At 34.4% G+C, this 19,725-nt stretch overlaps 1 protein-coding gene across 1 annotated transcript in view; it reads left to right on the top strand.

The window, feature by feature from the left end:
• COL19A1 (collagen type XIX alpha 1 chain) overlaps positions 1 to 19,725 on the top strand; it is a 308,387-nt gene that overhangs the window by 158,450 nt on the left and 130,212 nt on the right. Inside the window, exon 14 of the mRNA XM_059399023.1 lies at positions 12,118 to 12,171. Within this exon, the coding sequence (XP_059255006.1) occupies positions 12,118 to 12,171 (54 nt within the window). The remainder of the gene's footprint in view (positions 1 to 12,117; positions 12,172 to 19,725) is intronic.

Genomic DNA, 19,725 nt, shown 5'->3' with positions numbered 1-19,725 from the left:
TGGGGAGATGGAGCCCTGAATTGGGCTCCCTACTCAGTGGGAAGTCTTCTTCCCCCTCCCTTTCTTTCTGCACCTCCCCACAATTGCTCTCTCTCTCTGAAATAAAATAATAAATCTTAAAAAAAAAAAAAAAAAAAAGGATATCCTGCTCTATGCAATAACATGAAAGAACCTGAAAGGTATTAGCTAAGTGAAATCAGCCAGTCACAGAAGGACTAATACCGTGTGATTCCACTTATGAAGTATCTAGCATAGTCAAACTCAATGAAGCAGAGTAGAATGAAGGGTAGTTGGCAGGAACTAGGAGGAGGAGAAATTACAGAGCACTTCAGTGGGTGTAAAGTTTCAGACATACAAGATCAATACATTCTAGAGATCTACTATACAATATAGTGCCTGTAGTTAGTAATACTTGTGCACTTAAAAATTTGTTAAGAAGGTAGGGCTCATTTTAAATATTACCACAGTAAAAAAAAAAAAAAAAAAGATTGGCAAAGATCAAAAAGTTTGATAGTATAGTGTGTAGTATATACTATAGTGTGTAGGCAAAAATGTAGAGAAACACACTCATACATACTGAGGAACGTATATGTGGATATAGTCTCTTTGGAGGACAATTTGATATGGTTTATCAAAATTTCAAATTTTAGTTACAGATGGTCTTGCTCATTTATGCATGTGCAAGGCTATTTATTTCATCATTGTGTGAGATAGTAAAATAATGGAAAAAATCCAGATGCCCAGCCACAAGTGAATGGTTAATAGAGTTATAGTATTACTTTTATTTTTAAAAGTATAAAATTTTCAGAATTTTATGACTATGTAAATATTGGTATTTGTAGAGCCATGTGGTATGCTTTCTTTCTATTGAATAGTTTTGTTTTTGTTTGTTTTGTTCTGTTCTGTGGAGTTTCTAATCATCTCTTTGCCCTGTAATTATCCTCCATATTTTTCAAATTCTCTCCCTAAGTCTTTTATTTTGGGGGAGTCCTGTTCATTCTTGGCTTGTAGCTTTTACTACATTCTTAACTACTAGCTTTCCAGATAAGCTACAAAATTCCCTTTCTTTTTTTAATTTAATTTAATTTTATTTTATTTTATTTTTTCAGTGTTCCAAGATTCATTGTTTATGTACCACACCCAGTATTCCATGCAATATGTGCCCTCCTTAATACCCACCACCAGGCTCACCTAACCTCCCAACCCCCTTCCCTCCAAAACCCTCAGTTTGTTTTCTGTGACTCCTTTTATTTATTTTTTTCTTGATTGATTCCAAATCCTCTTCTTTTCCTTGTTATCTCCTTTCTTGGTTTCATTCTTTCATTTATGTGAATACATTTCAAGCAAATTATTAGAAGAATGTAAAAAGAAGATATGGCCCATATATACTATGGAATATCGTGCCTCCATCAGAAAAGATGAATACCCAACTTTTGTATCAACATGGATGGGACTAGAAGAGATTATGCTGAGTGAAATAAGTCAAGCAGAGAGAGTCAATTATCGTATGGTTTTGCTTACTTGTGGAGCATAAGGTATAACATAGAGGACATGGGAGATGAAGAGGAGAAAGGAGTTGGGAGAAATTGGAGGGGGGGGACAAACTATGAAAGACTGTGGACTCTGATAAACAAACTGAGGGTTTTGGAGGGGAGGAGGATGGGGGGTTGGGTGACCCCGGCGGTGGGAATTATGGAGGCCACGTATTGCATGGAGCACTGGGTGTGGTGCATGAACAATGAATTCTGGAACACTGAAAAGAATTTTTTAAAAAATTTTAAAAATTAAAAATAAAAGGGAGGTAAATTTTCTAAGATTTTACATGTTTGAAAGTGTTTTTATTCTACTTGTACACTTGATTGCTAATTTGTCTTGGTACTGACTTCTAGGTTAGAAATTATTTCCATCAGAATTATAAAGGTTTTGCTCATTGTCTGATAAGAAATAGAATGCTTTATGACTTCTTTTTCTTCCTGGTTTCCTAAGAGGAGGGAAAGCAAAAATATTGGTGTCGAATTCACCATTCTTCTCCTGAAACTGTTCATTCAAGGAAACAGTAAGAAAGGAAATGTTTTCAATTTCCTTTCTGGTTGGATAGAAACGGGCTTTATCTGTTCCTTCCTCTGTGTTGTTCATGTTCATCTTTGTGATCTATGAGAATATCTCTTCATATGTGGTGATGAGATACTTGATATTCAGAAATACTCTTCTATTCCTGGAGCCTAGCTTCCAGACTTCTGTCTTATGTGCACCATTATATGTCAAAAGTTGAACATTGACTCTTTCATTGTCTTTACACTTATGCTATTATGATATTAATCCTCCTGAGGGAAATGGATGCTCCTGGCAGAAAGGAGGAAGGCCAGTGGAAAGAAGGTAAAAAGAGAAAAGTCTTCAGAGCACCTCAGTGGACTTTTGATTTTGGCTGAGATAATGATCTCAGGGTTGTGAGATTGAGCCCCAAGTTGGGTTCCACACTTAGTGTGTGGTGTCTCTTTGAGATTCTCTCCATCTCCCTCTGCCCCTCTCCCCTGCTTGTGTGTGCACACTCTCTCCCGATAAATAAGTAAATAAATAAATAAATAAAATCTAAAAAGAGAAAAGTCTTCAATATATGTTTTTAATATATTTTTAAAATTTCTTTATTATAATATGGACCATTTTCCCCTATTAAAAGTTTGGTTTTTACCAACTTACTCAATGAATTGCCACTTGCTTTTTGTTTTAGCCATCTTCACAGTTATCTGCATTAATTCTTAGGTCTTTCATGTGGGGTGTGAATATCTCTGTACTGATTTGTGTTTTAACCCCAAAATTACTAGATTATTTCCTTCAGTCTTGTCATTTATGTCACATGGCCCTAATGCAAAAGTTATTCATCATATTACATTTGGAATTACATTTGTATCATATTGTCCATTCTCAGAAGTTAACTGAGGACATTTTAACACAACCCATGTGAAAAAAAAAAATAAATAAAACAACCCATGTGTAGATTGCTCCCCTTTTTGCAGTGGAGCCATGTCTCCAAGTGGTCAGTGAGCTATGACAAAGCCAGTCCTAAAGTAGACCATTGTTATGATCAGACTCATCATTAAAACTGAATCAGTCATTTTTACCCTCACATAAATCCTTAAGACAGATGATACAAATGGATTTGATAGACCACTGATCTACCAATTTTTTACTTGTCAACATGGCCTTGAGTTAACTGAAATCAAACCATTTAATTACTGGGTTAGGGCCAAAATAAAGAAAATTTACATAAAATTTTTCATAGTCAAGAAAACTAAAAATATAAAATTAACAAAATATGAAAATATTTATGATAACTCAATGAAATTACTCAAAATAATTACCAAATATGAAACTACATTATTTTTTTAAATAGTTTTTAAGATTTTATTTATTCATTTGACAGAGAGAGATCACAAGTAGATGGAGAGGCAGGCAGAGAGAGAGAGTGAAGCAGGCTCCCCGCTGAGCAGAGAGCCCAATGCGGGACTCGATCCCAGGACCCTGAGATCATGACCTGAGCCGAAGGCCGCGGCTTAACCCACTGAACCACCCAGGCGCCCAAAACTACATTATTTTAAATGATATAAGCATTTTAAATAACTTGATTGGTTCTATTTCTTATTAATTAATGGCTTGTATAGATACAATAATCTTTTCAATTCATGTTGTTTTTATCAAAGAGTAAGTACTTAATCCTCATCAATATGAGATAAATTTAATGCAACTTACATTTCTTTCTCTAATGAAGGCCAACTCTTCCAAATAGAAGAAGAGCATCTATTTTGCAATTTTACCACATAAGAATTAAAAATAACAGATTATTTTGGTATGAAGTGGGGTTTGTGGATGAAGAATATAAATTTTTTAATTGGAATTTTGGTAGCTATGACAATTAATTTTCTCACTATAGCAGATCTACCAAGAGAAGTATAAAGGAATCAGAATCTATCAGTCATTCAGCCATTCAATGCTTACTACATGCAATTCACTGTACTAGATAATATTCAAAATGAAAGGGAACTGAGGCTATATACAAGTTATGAAGTAGACTATCTCCTAATAGGGGCAAAAATTCTTGGTGGAAGAAAGTTTGTGGGAAGTACGGATGTCCTTCAGCATTCCAAATTCACAGACTGTATGTTATATTCTTCAATTTAATTTTTAGTGTTAATGGCTGAATCAATAGTGACTAAAAACCTGCTATTTCAGGATCAATGTATAAAAAGAGATGTGATTTCTGAGTTCAGAAAACAGAAAAAGATTTTATCTTTGTAACCACATGGAAATAATCATAATACATTATGTCTCATGTCCAAATAGCTGGCAGGACTTTCAAATGAAACTGTTAAATTTTGAAAGCACTACAGATGACCTCAATTTTTTAAATTGTTGAAGATAGGATAAAATTGTCCATCCAACAATGGAACCTGTTTACTGTAACTGATAATGATTGAAACATTCCTGTCTACACAAATATTTCATAAATTTTCTTTCTAGTGATGGCTCTCATTCTTCTCTTGTCAGTGTTACTGGAAAGGTTTGTCAGGGCTTTTTTTTTTCTTTTTCTTGTTAAGTGTATGAAAGAGATTCTATTGTGTTTTTATTCCAAAGACATCTATTTCCTAGTGTGTACTGACAACTGCTTATGATGAAATGTTGGGCTTTTTATATATAACACAAAATTGTTTTTCTGAATACTTTCACACCCTAAGGGAAATTCTTAGTCATGATAATTCTATGAAATGACATAAAACCAGTCACTCCTTTAACTTATTAACATAAACATTCTTGAATTTCACTTCTCAGAAGGACTTCCCATGACTAGACTGCATGTCTGTTACGTTTTTACTAATTCACTTTGTTGTTGTTGTTCTGATGTTGTTCATTTGTTCTCATTGTTCTTATATTAAAGGCATGAAATTTTCTATAAAAACAGATAAGCTCTGTTTTCCATTTTCATTTTATGCACTCTATTTGAAAGACGGAAAATGCCCTAGTGGTATTTTAAGAATCTATGCAGATTCTGCTTATTCTTGTGTTTCAAGTCTATGAAGTATATTCTAAAGCAATAATCATAACAATTAAAATACACTCACATAATATTTTTGTTGAAGTAAGTTTTAGGTATCATATATTCTGCAACATCCCTAGCAAGGGAGTGCAAATAATACTTCAAAATGAAACTTCCCTTTTTTTTTTTTTAACTTCAGCTTCTTTCTTTGATTATGAAGTTATTAATATATCTTGCTTCTTTTCACAAATGAAAATGTGTTTAAATGCAATTAATCTACCCTATTAACTCTACTAAACATCTGCTGTGTTTGTTAAACACTTCAAAATTCTGTTCTGAACCAGTTAATTCTAAGTAATTTCTCAGTTAAATATTTACATGGGCTTCTATAATGATAAGCTCTAGTCTGTCTTAAGTAATCAGCAGATTGTCCAGAGAGAGCTATGTGTAATGTAACACACTGTAATAGCTATCCACTGGAACTTAAAGTGGTTTAGCTGCCTTGGACTATTTTTTACATTGTTTTATCCTAGCCAAGAGAGGTAACAGCCTTATGAGTTCCTTTCCCTGTCAACATTTTTAATATCCAGAATCCCACTTAAAAAAAACAATAGAAAAGAAACCTGACTTTAAAAAAATGAAAAAAAAAAGAGAGAAAAGAATGAAAGCCTTATAGAAAAATGCAGATGTTTACATCATGAATCTCGGAAATACATTCTTAATACTTCTCTTTGAGAAAAGCAATAAATCTTCACGTTTGTGAAATTTTAGGAAAAATCCAGTTTACAGTCATTTTCATAGCCAACTAAATACATGAAAAAATTAGAGAAAATGAATTGGCATTATTCTTCCACAAATGAAATCAAAGGAGAAAAAAACACACAGATTATACGTAAGATACAAATCTCTAACTTGAAAAATGGTATACATCTATAAAACATCAAATAGTGGTCAAAAATTTAAATAAGTTTCATAACACAGATGATCCATAAGTCGTCAATAATTCTTCAATGAACTATAAGTCAATTTTACTCTTAGATATCAAATAATTGAATGATTACTTTAGATGAGAAATACAGACAAGACAGAAAGTTCTCCAATGTGATATTTAAGTTCAAGTTTTGAAAATAAATATGATTAGATGTTGACCAGAAATCTGTTTCCTACCATCACCAGCCAGTATTTTTCCATCCCAGTGTTTCTTTCCTTATGATCCAGTTTACTAAGTATCTATTGAGGGTCTTCCATAAGTATGCCAGAAGATAGAAAAAAAATGATGATCTGTCCTCTAGGACTTCAATTCAACTAAGAGGATAAGTAAGGTACACACATAATGATATGAAAGCCAGAGTAAGGAGGAACTGTGCGAAGGGTCTGAGACAAATGCTGAGCTCTACCCAAGTTTAGGTAGGCTGGAGCTTAGGTCTATGTATATTTTTCTTTCTTTCTTTCTTTCTTTTTTTTAAAGATTTTACTTATTTATTTAACAGAGAGAGATCACAAGTAGGCAGAGGCCGGCAGAGAGAGAGGAAGCAGAAAGCCTGAGTGGGGCTCTATCCCAGGACCCTGGGATCATGACCTGAGCCGAAGGCAGAGGTTGTAACCCACTGAGCCACCCAGGTGCCCCCTAATTTTCAATAGTAAGTGATCAGCAAATTCACTATTTGACTTTACTAGGTAAAGTAAGCTGAATAATTGTAAATAATGAATCATTCCCAAATTTTGATTTCTTATTTTGGGAAAAAATATGATTTTTCTGTAGTTGGTTGGCCTGTGTTTTACTAATGACAATGTTGATACTATATTTCTCTGTAAATATCAACTAAAATTCAATAAAGGTAGCTCAAAAATATTCTGAACATTAATGCAATGTGGCTAGGATTAAAAATTGGCCATGGATAATTGAAATAGTGAATAATCCATTTGAGATTAAAAATAATTCCCTAACTTTTCATTAAAAATCTCCCTGGGTTCTAGATTTAGCAAATATAAGGTGGGGTGGGACATGGGATACAGAATCATGAATATTTAGGAGGTATATTCATGGGTTTATGTGTGTGAGTGTACCATTTGGACTTTGCACACAGAAGGTTCTCATAAATATTTTTGAATCCATTGAATCCATTCCAAATCAAGTTTAATATTTTTGCATTTTTGTCAGCTTTAGTATATAATTTGTCCAACTAAGTTAGTGCAATTTTGATTATATGTGGCACAGAATTAATTGTACTCCCTTCATGAATATTTGGTATGTGTATGTTTTAGTAGCTCATGTTTAAAAACACTGAAAGAGCTGTCAACGTTTGGATGGATATCAAAAATATTATATAAGTTCGACTATTCATGAAATGATAATAGTTTCCTAGGGGTAAAAGGAAGGAGTTTAATCTAGAGCCAAGATTGTGTCAGTCTTTTGAAAAATGACACAACTCCCTATAATTATATTATAATTAATACTTGGTATATTTGGATTTTAAAAGTTGTTTTTCTTATGCACATTATAAATGTACCACCCTAAAGTTGACCTAATTAGCCAACTTTCCTTGGTTGGCTAGGAAATATATCATTTGGCAGGTGTTTTTTGTAAAAAAAAAAAAAAATCAAACAGAACTGACCACTTTTTTCATTCCTGCCTAAATCAATAAAACATGGGATTTATGTGGCCCTATAACATTAAATTGTTCTAAGAACAGGACACGTGGGTGGCTTAGTTAGTCTAGCATCTGCTTTCAGCTCAGTCATAATTCCAGGGTTCTGGGATTGAGTCCCACATTGGATTTCCTGCTCATTGGGGCATCTGTTTCTCTCTCTGCTCCTCCCCCCACGAGTGAGTGCTCTCTCTCTGACAAATAAATAAAATATTTAAAAATAAATAAATAAGTAATAAATTGTTCTAAGAATAGATTTTTAAAAATGAAAGTAGTAAATACCTATATTTTACTGGATTTTATAGGGAAGGAATGAGAAAGACTGGATAAAACACTGAGGATTTGTGATTCATGCAGAATTTTTTGTATTAATGCTTTTTGAAAATGAGTTATAGTGATTTTTATTAAATACTGACAACATTAATCAAATGAAAGCTATCTGAATGAAAAATTACATGTTTATAACTTTTTTCTATTTAAAATAAAATTAGATGGTGAAATTATGCACATGACATTTATTAAAACAGTTTCTTCTATAAAAAATGAATATATACATAATAAATAATTATAGGTCACCACAAACACATCTGATATTTTAGTTTAAAGGTAACCACACTTTTAAAGAAAAAGGTCAGAATGTACAAATATATTCTAAGTTTTTGAAAATTAGATAAGAAAAGAATGCTTCTTCTGAATGGAGGTAAATTTAGATTTGTTTGAATATTTATAACTATTTTCTCATTTATTCCAAATCATTTAAGCATTTAATATATGATAGGTTAATCACAAATATTTGTAAAACTCTTTGAAAATTATTGACTTTACCCAAAACTTACTAAAGTGAATTGATTTTCCAGTATGAATTTTTTCACTCAGATTCTTGGGCCCATAATGTGAATAAGATTAATATAATGACAATCTAATAATAAGACAGATTCTACCTGTTGTCCTTTAAACTTGGCAAATCATTACCTGTACAATGATTTAAATGAGGTGAAGTACAAGGCACTTTAAGACTGATAAACTTCAGGGCATCTGGGTGGCTCAGTGGGATTAAAACCTCTGCCTTCAGCTCAGGTCATGATCCCAGGGTCCTCCAGTCGAGCCCCACATCAGGCTCTCTGCTCAGCAGGGAGCCTGCTTCCTTTTCTCTTTCTGACTGCTTCTCTGCCTACTTGTGATCTCTGTCTGTCAGATAAAGAAATAAAATCTAAAAAAAAAAAAAGACTGATAAACTTCATCCCTTCCTGTGGAAAGTCAGGGAAGGTCAGGCTGGGTTTTCTTCTTTTTTTTTTTTTTTTAAATTTTTAAATTTAATTTTATTTAAAATTTATTTAGTTTTATTTAATAAATTTAATTTATTTAAATTCAAGTTAGTTAACATATAGTATATTATTAGTTTCAGGGGTAAAATTTAGTGATTCATCAGTTGCATATAATACCCAGTACTCATTATGTAACATGCCCTCCTTAATGCCCATCATCCAGTTACCCCATTCCCCAGCCACCCACCTCCAGCAACCCTCACATTGTTCTTTACAGTTAAGAATCTCTTAATGGGGCACCTGGGTGGCTCAGTGAGTTAAAGCCTCTGCCTTCAGCTCAGGTCATGATCCCAGAGTCCTGGGATCGAGCCCCGCATCGGGCTCTCTGCTCGGCAGGGAACCTGCTTCCTCCTCTCTCTCTCTGCCTGCGTCTCCACCTACTTAAGATCTGTGCCTGTGTATCTACTTAAGATCTGTGTCTGTCAAATAAATAAATAAAATCTTAAAAAAAAAAAAAAGAATCTCTTAATGGTTTGCCTCCCTCTCGGTTTTTATCTTATTTTATCTTCCCTTCCTGTATGTTTATTTTTTTCTTTAAATTCCACATATGAATGAAATCATGGTATTTGTCTTTCTTAGACTGATTTCAGTTGGCATAATATACTCTAGTTCCATCCACATTGTTGCAAGTAGCAAAGATTTCATTCTTTTTGATGACTGAGTAATATTCCTGTGTGTGTGTGTGTGTGTGTGTGTGTGTGTGTGTGTGTGTATTTATATATACCACATCTTTACCCACTCATCAGTCAATGGACAACTGGGCTTTTTCCATATTTTGGCCATTGTGGACATTGCTGCTATAAACATTGGGGGTGCAGGTGCCCCTTTAAATCACTATGTTTGTATTTTCTTTATAAATACCTACTGATGCAATTGCTGTGTCATAATGTAGCTCTGTTTTTAAATTTTTGAGGACCCTCCATACTGTTTTCTGTAGCACCTATACCAGTTTGCATTCCCACCAATATTGTAAGATGGTTCTTCTCTCTCTGCATCCTTGCCAACATCTGTTGTTTCCTGAATTGTTCATTTTAGCCATTCTGACTGGCATGAAGTGGTATCTCTTTGTGCTTTGGATTTGTATTTCCCCGATGATAAGTGATTTTTAACATTTTCTCACACATCTGTCATTTGTATTTCTTCTTTAGAGAAATATCCATTCCTGTCATATGCCCATTTCTTGACTGGATTTTTTGGGTTTTGGGTGTTGAGTTTGATAAGTTCTTTATAGATTTTGGGTAGCAGCATTTTGTCTGATAGGTCATTTGCAAATATCTTCTTCCATTCTGTAGCTTACTTTTTAGTTTTGTTGATTGTTTCCTTTGCTGTGCAGAAGTTTTTTATCTTGATGAAGTCCTGATAGTTCATTTTTGCTTTTGTTTCCTTTGCCTCTGAAGGCGTGTCTGGTAACTGGTTGCTGTGGCCAAGATCAAAGAGGTTGCTGCCTGTCTTCTTCTGTAGGATTTTGATGTATTCTCATCTCACATTGAGGTCTTCCATCCATTTTGAATTTATTTTTGTGTCTGGTATAAGAGGTCCAGTTTCATTCTTCTGCATGTGACTGTCCAATTTTCCCAACACTGTTTGTTGAGGAGACTCTCTTTTTTCCAGTGGATAATCTTTCCTGCTATGTCAAAGATTAGTTGACCATAGAGTTTGAGGGTCCATTTCTGGGTTCTCTATTCTATTCCATTGACCAGTGTCCGGGTTTTTGTGGTCGTTTTTTTGTTTTTAGTTTTTTGGTGTTTTTTTTTTTTTTTTTTTTTTTTTTGGCTAGTATCCTACTGTCTTGATTATTACAGCTTTGTAATATAGCTTGAAGTCCAGAATTATGATCAGGCTGGGTTTTCTTAAGATCAGTTTGGCATGATGGAGAATCGAGAGGTTGGTGTCTGGTTCAAGTAGGAAGCAGATGAGCAAGCAAGAAGTAATGATTGGAGCCTTAGGAATGAAAAGAAATAGATGGTTCCAAATATACTTTGGAGATGGACCAACCAAACTAGGTAACTGGATGTGAAAGAGAGATTTGAGAATGGAAAGTATGGGGGATGAGTTCTAAATTTCTGACATGAGCACTAACAGGATATTGTGTGAATTGACTGAGTTGGAGAATGCTGGAAGAGGATTCAGTTTGGGAGGAGAGGGTCCTAAGTCAGTGTTTAATGTGCTAAGTTTCAGATGCCCTAGAGGAATACATATCTCATGCAGGTGGTTGGGTACCTACATTGGAAATCTTAGAATCACTGGCCTAGAATATTCAAAGTCCACAGTATATTAGATCATGGCAAGAGAATGAGGACTGAGAAGAAAATGAGCCTAAACACCCAAGTTTAAAATGTTGAATAAGGAAGGAGAAAGCATCAGGAGAACTAAGAAGAAACTTTCAGAGAGACAATAACTACTGACAATTTTTAAAAAAAATATGCCATCATTTTGAGTTTCATTTTGAGTAAGAAGTCCTGTATAAAAGTAACTGTGACAATCAGGAGACTTGACTTACAGATTAACAGCACCTGGAATTTCCTGGACCTTTTTTATAATCTGAAAAAAAATGCTTATTTTTTTCCTGCCTTTTGATAATGTTGTTGTGAGAAAGTATTAAATAATGTCTATGATATTAACAATTAAGTGTTATGAGAAGACATATATTGAAGCCAACATCATAATCATGTGTTTTCTTAGTGGGTTTTTAGAAGAGCTACTCTCAACCAAAAATGTGGCTGTATTTGTAGAGTTCATTTACAGAAAGAATCTTCCTTTTTTTTTTTTTTCTTGTTTGCAAATATTGTTACTACTTATTTATAGTAGTTTGGTAAAACATAGTTCTGACCATAGGAGAGTCAGAAAGGAAGTCTGGAGTCTGGAAGTGAACACTGGCCTCACACCTGGTTTAGAATCACTTTTTTTTTCTTTTCTGGAGTTAGCTCCAAAGAAAAACCAGTCACAGAGGGACAATTTATCATCAATATATTACAGAGTTTAACTGTGGAAGAGCTCAGATCACTCTAAAAGTTTTGTTTAATCAATAAAGTAGGTATTACTTTTCACAACATTCTTCAAAAGGCAGATGTACTTGAAACAGTCTATTAACAAGAATCCTTCCCACCCCCCACAGGGTTCCGTGGGGATACAAGGCCCACAGGGTCCACCTGGAAAAGAAGGTCAAAGGGTAAGTAAACTTGGAACAACTGGCAGGCATTACTATCTAAAGGCTTACTTATTTCTGAACATTAATGAAAATAAACCCAAAATACACAACCAGATGGGCATGAGGAGAGGGTTAATGATCCAAAGCCTGAAATCTGAGTTGAGATTTTGACAGAGCTTTTACAATCCAGAAAGTTCTCTATGAACTTTCAAGATTGGCAGCACAAATGTAGAGATGCAGTTTAGGCGAAATGAATTAACCGTAATTTGATCTAGGGCACACTGGTCTTATTTTGGGGTTTTGAGTTAAGCTGATCTTTGCAGAGTTAAGTTGATGAATATCTTTGTGGAGTTCCTGCCTGTACATGAATTCTATAAAGATTGTGGATATTAACTACAGTCTTTAGTTGAATTAAATTATTGACATTAATGATGCTTTGTAATGCTTCTTTCACTGCAGTTTGCTGCCTTTGAGATAAAATATGTAGTCAGTGAATAAATTGTAGTTGCAGTAGTTAGTCTTAGCTTTCCCCAGGAAAGGGAACCCCTGCAGTGATAATGGGTAAGCTTCACTTCAACAGCAGTGGGTCACTCCATTCTTTTGGCTTATTGTTATTACTATTTTCAAATCATTTTAATGTCTTGAAACACTTTATGTGCTTGCTCATATGATTATTGTTATCAACTTTTGTTACCTGATAGATCAAGATTGTATGATTCAGGGTTTAGGTGATTTGCCTAAAGTCAAAGAGCTAATAAAAAGAAGAGCCAGAACTTGAATATGAGGCTTCTGATTCTAAATCCCATGTTCTCTTTTACTGTCCTATGATATTAACTCCAAATCTCTTTTTTAGTCATTTTTGTTTATTATTCCCAGTTTTGTCCTCTGGCAAATAAGTCTTTTGCCTCAAATATATCAAAATCCTTCAAGTATTTGGGAACCAGTGGTATATTTTACCAAAGTTTATCTTTTATCAGGTTAAAATCTCATTTCTCTTAATTCTCTTATATGGATTTCTGACTCCCAGCATGCTAGAAAGTACTCATGGACTTTCTGGCGGTATCAGGAATGGGACTGAATGTGTGTGATGTTATTTAGGGCAGAGCAAAATGAGGCAAGTATGCCCTTGTACTATAGAAAATATACTTCTATTAGAGCTTAAGATTGAGCTGATGTGCTTCTGTGTATTTTTTAAACTAACTTTTTCTACTACAGCAACTTTTATCTTTTTTTTTTTTTAATTTTTTGGTAGTACAATTAAGATTTGATTTGGATAAAAAATCAAAATTAAAAACTAAATATTCTATGTTTACTTTTTATTACAGATAGCTAGTTTAGTAATACAAAAGGGCTTAATAAGTTTTGATGGTTAAGAAAGTAAAAGGAGGGCACCTGGATGGCTCAGTTGTTAAGCATCTGCCTTCTACTCAGATGGTGATCCCAGAGTCCTGGGATCGAGCCCTGCTGGGTGGGAAGCCTGCTTCTCCCTCTCCCATGCCCCCTGTTTGTTATTTCCTCTCTCACTGTATCTCTCTCTGTCAAATAAATAAAAAATCTTTAAAAAAAAAAAAAAGAAAGGAAAGTAAAAGTTCGTGAATAACAGCTAAGATTTATGAGCCTCCTATCATGTGCTAAATGCTTCACATTATTATTTCATTTTGTTTATTTCTCACAATAGCTCTGTGAGATACGTAATACTATCATCCTTATTCAGAAACTGAGGTTTTTAAGCAACTTGGAGAGGACACATTGCCAATAAGTGGAACGATGCTGATACTTTAAAATTATTTATAAAGCAGTCCTATCTGAGTTCTGTTCCCAATGCCTGTATGTACAACTGTAGTTTCCCATTTGGCTCCCCAGCCCCTTTATTCAGGAGTTCATTAATCCACTTGATCAAAGTTTAAGTAGTGTCAGGGAGAAAAATAGAAAATTACTAATCTAGCTTTAGGCTTTTGAGTCTTTTTTTTTTTTTTAAGATTTTACTTATTTATTTGACAGAGAGAGGAGAGAGGGAGAGAGGGAACACAAGCAAGGGGAGTCGGGGAGGGAGAAGCAGGCTTCCCACTGAGCAAGAAGCCCGTTGGGGGCTCATCCTAGCACCTTGGGATTATGACCTGAGCCAGCAATAGACAATTAACAACTGAATGGTTTCACTTATTTGTGGAGCATAACAAATAGCATGGAGGACATGGGGAGTTAGAGAAGAGAAGGGAGTTGGGGGAAATTGGAAGGGGAGGGGAGAGACTATGGACTCTGAAAAACAATCTGAGGAGTTTGAAGTGGCGGTGGGGGGTGGGAGTTTGGGGTACCAGGTGGTGGGTATTACAGAGGGCACGGATTGCATTGAGCACTGGGTGTGGTGAAAAAATAATGAGTACTGTTATGCTGAAAATAAATAAATTTAATTTTAAAAAAAAAAAAAAACACAACTGAGCCACCCAGGTGCCCTAAGGCTTTTGAGTCTGTCTTAAGCAATTAACTCTCTGTGGGCAGAGGACCAGATGAAAAGACCTTGTGAAGTTACTTTCCAGGCTTCTTCTTCTGTTTTCTCCCAATGATAGCCAAGATATCTAATTGCATCTAGGACCATATTTCTGAATTAATTTTTATGTTCTGCATCCAGAGGACATTTTCCTTCTAATAACTCTACTTCCCTGGAAACTGAGTATAAATATACCTCCTAGTTAATATCCAGAATGTATAAGTAACTCATGTAAAAAACTCAATAGCAAACACCTAGTTCCCCAGTTTAAAAATGGGCAAAAAACCTGAATAGACATTTCTCAAAAGAAGACCTACAAATGGCCAACAGGTACATGGAATGGTACTAAACAACACTAATCATTAGGGAATGCAAATCAAAGCCATAATGAGATGTTACCTCATACCTATTAGAATCACTGTTATCAAAAAGACAAAAGGTAACAAGTGTTGGTGAGGACAGGAGGAAAAGGGAACCCTGGTGCACTCTTAGTGGGATTATAAATTGGTGCAGCCACTGTGGAAAAGAGTATGGAGCTTTCTCAAAAAATTACAATAGAACTACCTTATGACCCAGCAATTTCACTTATGGGTATATTCCCAAAGGAAATTAAATGAGCATTTCAAGGAAATATCTGCATTCTCATGATATGCAAACAACTTAAATGTGCATTGACAGATGAATCAATAAAGTAAATGTGATTACCACAAACACACACAAATGCACACAATGAAGTATTATTCAGTCTTAAAAAAGAAGGAAATCCTGCCATTTGTGAGAACGTGGATGAACATGGAGGACATAATGCTCATGAAGCCAGACACAGAAAGACAAATACTGCATGTTCTCATTTATATGTCTACATCCAAAAATGCCAAATTCAGGGGCACCTGGATGGCTCAGTGGGTTAAGCCGCTGCCTTCGGCTCAGGTCATGATCTCAGGGTCCTGGGATCAAGCCCCGCATCCAGCTCTCTCCTCAGCAGAGAGCCTGCTTCCTCCTCTCTCTCTGCCTGCCTCTCTGCCTGCCTGTGATCTCTCTCTGTCAAATAAATAATAAAATCTTTTTAAAAAAAAATTCAAATTCATAGAAACAGAGGGTTACCAGGGGCTGAGATGAGGAGGATGGGGAGATGTTGGTCGAAGTGTACAAAGACTTAGATATTCAAGATAAATAAGTTCTGGAGATGTAATATACAACAATGAGATTATAATTAATATTGTATACTTGAAATTTACTAAAAGGGTAAACCTTAAGTGTTTTTTTACCACAAAAAAAGGGAAAAGAGTAATTATGTATGAGGTCATGGGTATACTAATTGGCTTGATCATGATGAATAGTTCACAGTGTGTATCAGATCATCAAGTTGTATACCTTAAATATATACAGTTTCATTCAACTGTATTCTCAAAATAGAAAAACATAATAATAAAAAACAGATTTTTAGTTTCAATTCCCCAAAACTTATACTTCGTAGGTGGTTTGAGGTGGAAATTGTAAAGCTAGGTGGGTGAGGCTAGATTGAGGGCATTATATCTGAATTAACCCTCCTATGGCAGAGTTGTTTGTGTGTGTGTGGTAAGAATATTTGACATGAAATCTACCTCTTAACAAATTTCTTTAACAAATTTTTAAGTGCACAATGATATCACACTTTTGACTTATATAACATGTAGTCAATTTGATGTTCTCTTTCTTTTATTTTAACAAAAACTTCTGCCAAGTCAGATGTTCATCCATCCTGTTGCACAGTTGCCTTTTTTGAATCACAGAGAAGGAACTGATCCCTGTCACTGTTAAATTTCATCTTCTGGGTTTTAGTCCCTAGTATCATTCTATTAGTTTGCTTTTCCACTAAAACAGCTCCCAGCTTTATGTCACCTTAAAATTTGATAAGCCTATCCTCTAAGTCTTCGTGTAAATCTTTAATAAATCCTGAACAGAATAGAAACTGACAATTTCACATAACACCAGCAAAGGCTGCCATCTTGATTACCACTGATGTTCTTGTGGCATGAATAATTAAATCATGTACAAATACATTAAACTCTACCTCCTTCCCACCCACATTTCTTAATTTGGCTTGTAGGATAATTATGAGAGTCCTTGTCAGAGACTAGCTGAAATGAAAAAAATATTCAAATGAGGCTTTTTAAAAATAATAATGCTTCAAATTGAAATTGTACCCTCTCAAAGCTTGCATTACAGAGGAAGGTGGGTTAAAGAATAAATTAAACTTATGTATTCTTCATGATAATTATGGAGGAATGTATTCAAATTATAAAGTTCAACCACTACTTTATGCAAATTTACTCCATTTATAAATATGCATAGTCTCAATAATATTACTTTCATTTTATCCTCTATCAAGAGTTACAGTGTTGGAAACTAAAGACTGTAAAAGAATTTTATACTGTTAGTCGTGGCTTGTCATTATCACTACCTCCTTTCACAAGTGCCATATTTATTGAAGATAGAAGCTGGAACAGGTATTATTGACATTATCCACATTTACAAATTATTATTTCCAAATACAATCCATGATATATTCTGCTTCATAAGCTATTGAATAGGGAAGCAAATTAATTTAAGAAATGAGCATTCTTACATATTTGTAGTTAGGTCCATCTTATTGCCACCATTTCTTCTCTGCTCAAGAGTTAGGTAGCGCTCAGCTCTTTTAGACATATTAATGTATTTGTATGTATATGTGTGTGTATGCATACACACATACTGCAAGCTAAGATCAGTATTTTTTCCATTTCACTAAAGCATGCAATAGGAGACAAAAGAAAAATCTATGAATTTAAAATTATTTTTTATTGACATCTTGTCACAAAACTCTTATATTTTGATTACAGGTGTTTGACTGAGAAGGAATTGATTGACTATCATTAAGTTAATCGAAATGACATATAAAATATGTGGAAAGTCTTATACACCTCGCTTCTGGGCATAAATGTCTTTAATGAAAGCAGAACTTTTTTTTTTAAGATTTATTTATTTATTTATTTATTTATTTATTTATTTATTTGACAGGGATCACAAGGAGGCAAAGAGGCAGGCAGGGGGGGTGGGAGAAGCAGGTTCCCTGCTGAGCACAGGGCCTGATGCAGGGTCGATCCCAGGACCCTGAGATCATGACCTGAGCTGAAGGCAGAGGCTTAAACCACTGAGCCACCCCAAAAGCAGAACATTTAATTTTAAATAAATCATTGATTTCTTCATTTTCCTCAATGGTTAAATAGATAATAGCTTCTGTTAAACCAATATCTCAAAATTATGGTTAGTTTCAAATAGAAGTGTCACAAAAACAAAAAAAAACAAACGTAGAGTCACATGTAAACATACTTTGAACAACATCAAACATTATAGAAACATGTTAATATTACTATTGTTATTTTTATTAAACATACAGATTCTGAATGATAAATTATTTTCCTTTTTCTCTTTGGCCCTTTGTGTACAGTTTTCTATAAGCCCAAAAAGCTCACTATTTTTCTCCAAGAACCACACTGAATTTCTGTTTCAAATTTATATTAGTTGATTATTCTTTTCACTGTCTTCTAAGTGGCTAAATCTTGGATTATAAAGTGTTCATTTAATAAAATACATTACAGTATGCTTCTCATACTTAAAAGCTTCTCTTAACCTCAACAATGTTTTTTGGCAATATGTATCTAAGATTTATAGTTTTTTTTCTTAATGTCCTGATTTTCTTCTTTGATTCTGTCATATATGTCAAATACGCGCACACACACACACACACACACACATACATATACATACACATATGTATATGTATATATAATTTCTTTTACTTTATATTTTTAAAGTTCTATAGGTAAAACATTTGGCTGGCACAGTTTTAAGTCTCACATCCTTTATAGCTTAACACAATTCTTAAAATTCAACTTGTGTTTAGCATTGACCCTAAGACACAGATGGAGTATATCAGAGAGGAGTAAGGGAGAACAGCATGGGGCCAAGAGGATGTTCAGCCCATGATGAGGTCCGAGAAGGGCCAGAATAGGGACCAGGACACTGAAGAGCCAAGAAGCCAACAGAAGAGTGTTTCAGGATGTACAGAGGATTGAACAGGATTAAAATTTGGAATAAAGTCAGAGGAAAGATGTTGAATAAAGGAAGAGGTGGCTGGAACAGGTTCCAGCTGAAAGACAAATTTAGTTGAATAATTGGGAGAACATTAGAAAGGAAAATTATAAGAAAGGTGTAAATTAGGGGGTGAGTTTTGAGGAAGGAGAGACCGCAATAGGGAATCTATTGGAGGGGTAAGGACAGGAGCTGGATGGGAGCCCATAAAAGTATCTTAGTGAAAAGTGGAGTATTTCAGACAGCTGAGCATGTTCATAGAAGTTTATACGAAATAGCTCAAAAGAACTGGAATTTTTATAAAATTCCCTCTAAGATATAGATTCCTTACCGGGTTTCCTATTATTCATAATAGACTTTCCCAAAATATAAAAAAATTACTATTTTAATGTGACCTTGGAATTTTCCTTTTTCATCACATTAAGTGTATGTCTGAGTGGTATTAAGGCTGGCATAAAACTACCATGGGCTTTTTAAGGAAATCACTCTAGGTCTCTGAAAAAAAAAAACATTTTGCTGGTGAGTCAGCTAGTTTACTGCCCCAAATGCAAATTTGTTTGGTTGGACCGAGATAACACCTCATTCTTACATTTTTTTTTTTTTTTTGCTTGCTTGATTGTAATTTTGAAGTTGAACAGAAATCTTATGATTAAAAAAAATCTTTTTTTTTAGGAAAGCATATTCCACAGTGCTAATTTCAGAGCCATAGAATGACCTCATCATTCCAATGAAATGAATTTAGGGCCTGGTAGAAACCACTAACAATTGTCTGTAGCTGGGATTAAATTATTTTACATTGGCGTGAATTTTAAGGGGAGCCTTATAGAGAAAAGGATGAATAATGATGAATTTTCAGCTTCAGGAAGTAATTTGGCTAGTTGCACATGAAGATGAGACTTCTTAACTTTATGTATTATTAAAACTGACACTGACCTTTAAAATGCACAGTGAGTGTATCCATAATTCTGCTCACTCAC

Source organism: Mustela nigripes, chromosome 5, assembly GCF_022355385.1.
Source record: "Mustela nigripes isolate SB6536 chromosome 5, MUSNIG.SB6536, whole genome shotgun sequence".
In the NCBI taxonomy this organism is placed as follows: Eukaryota; Metazoa; Chordata; class Mammalia; order Carnivora; family Mustelidae; genus Mustela; species Mustela nigripes.
This window is presented reverse-complemented; position numbering and strand designations above follow the sequence as displayed.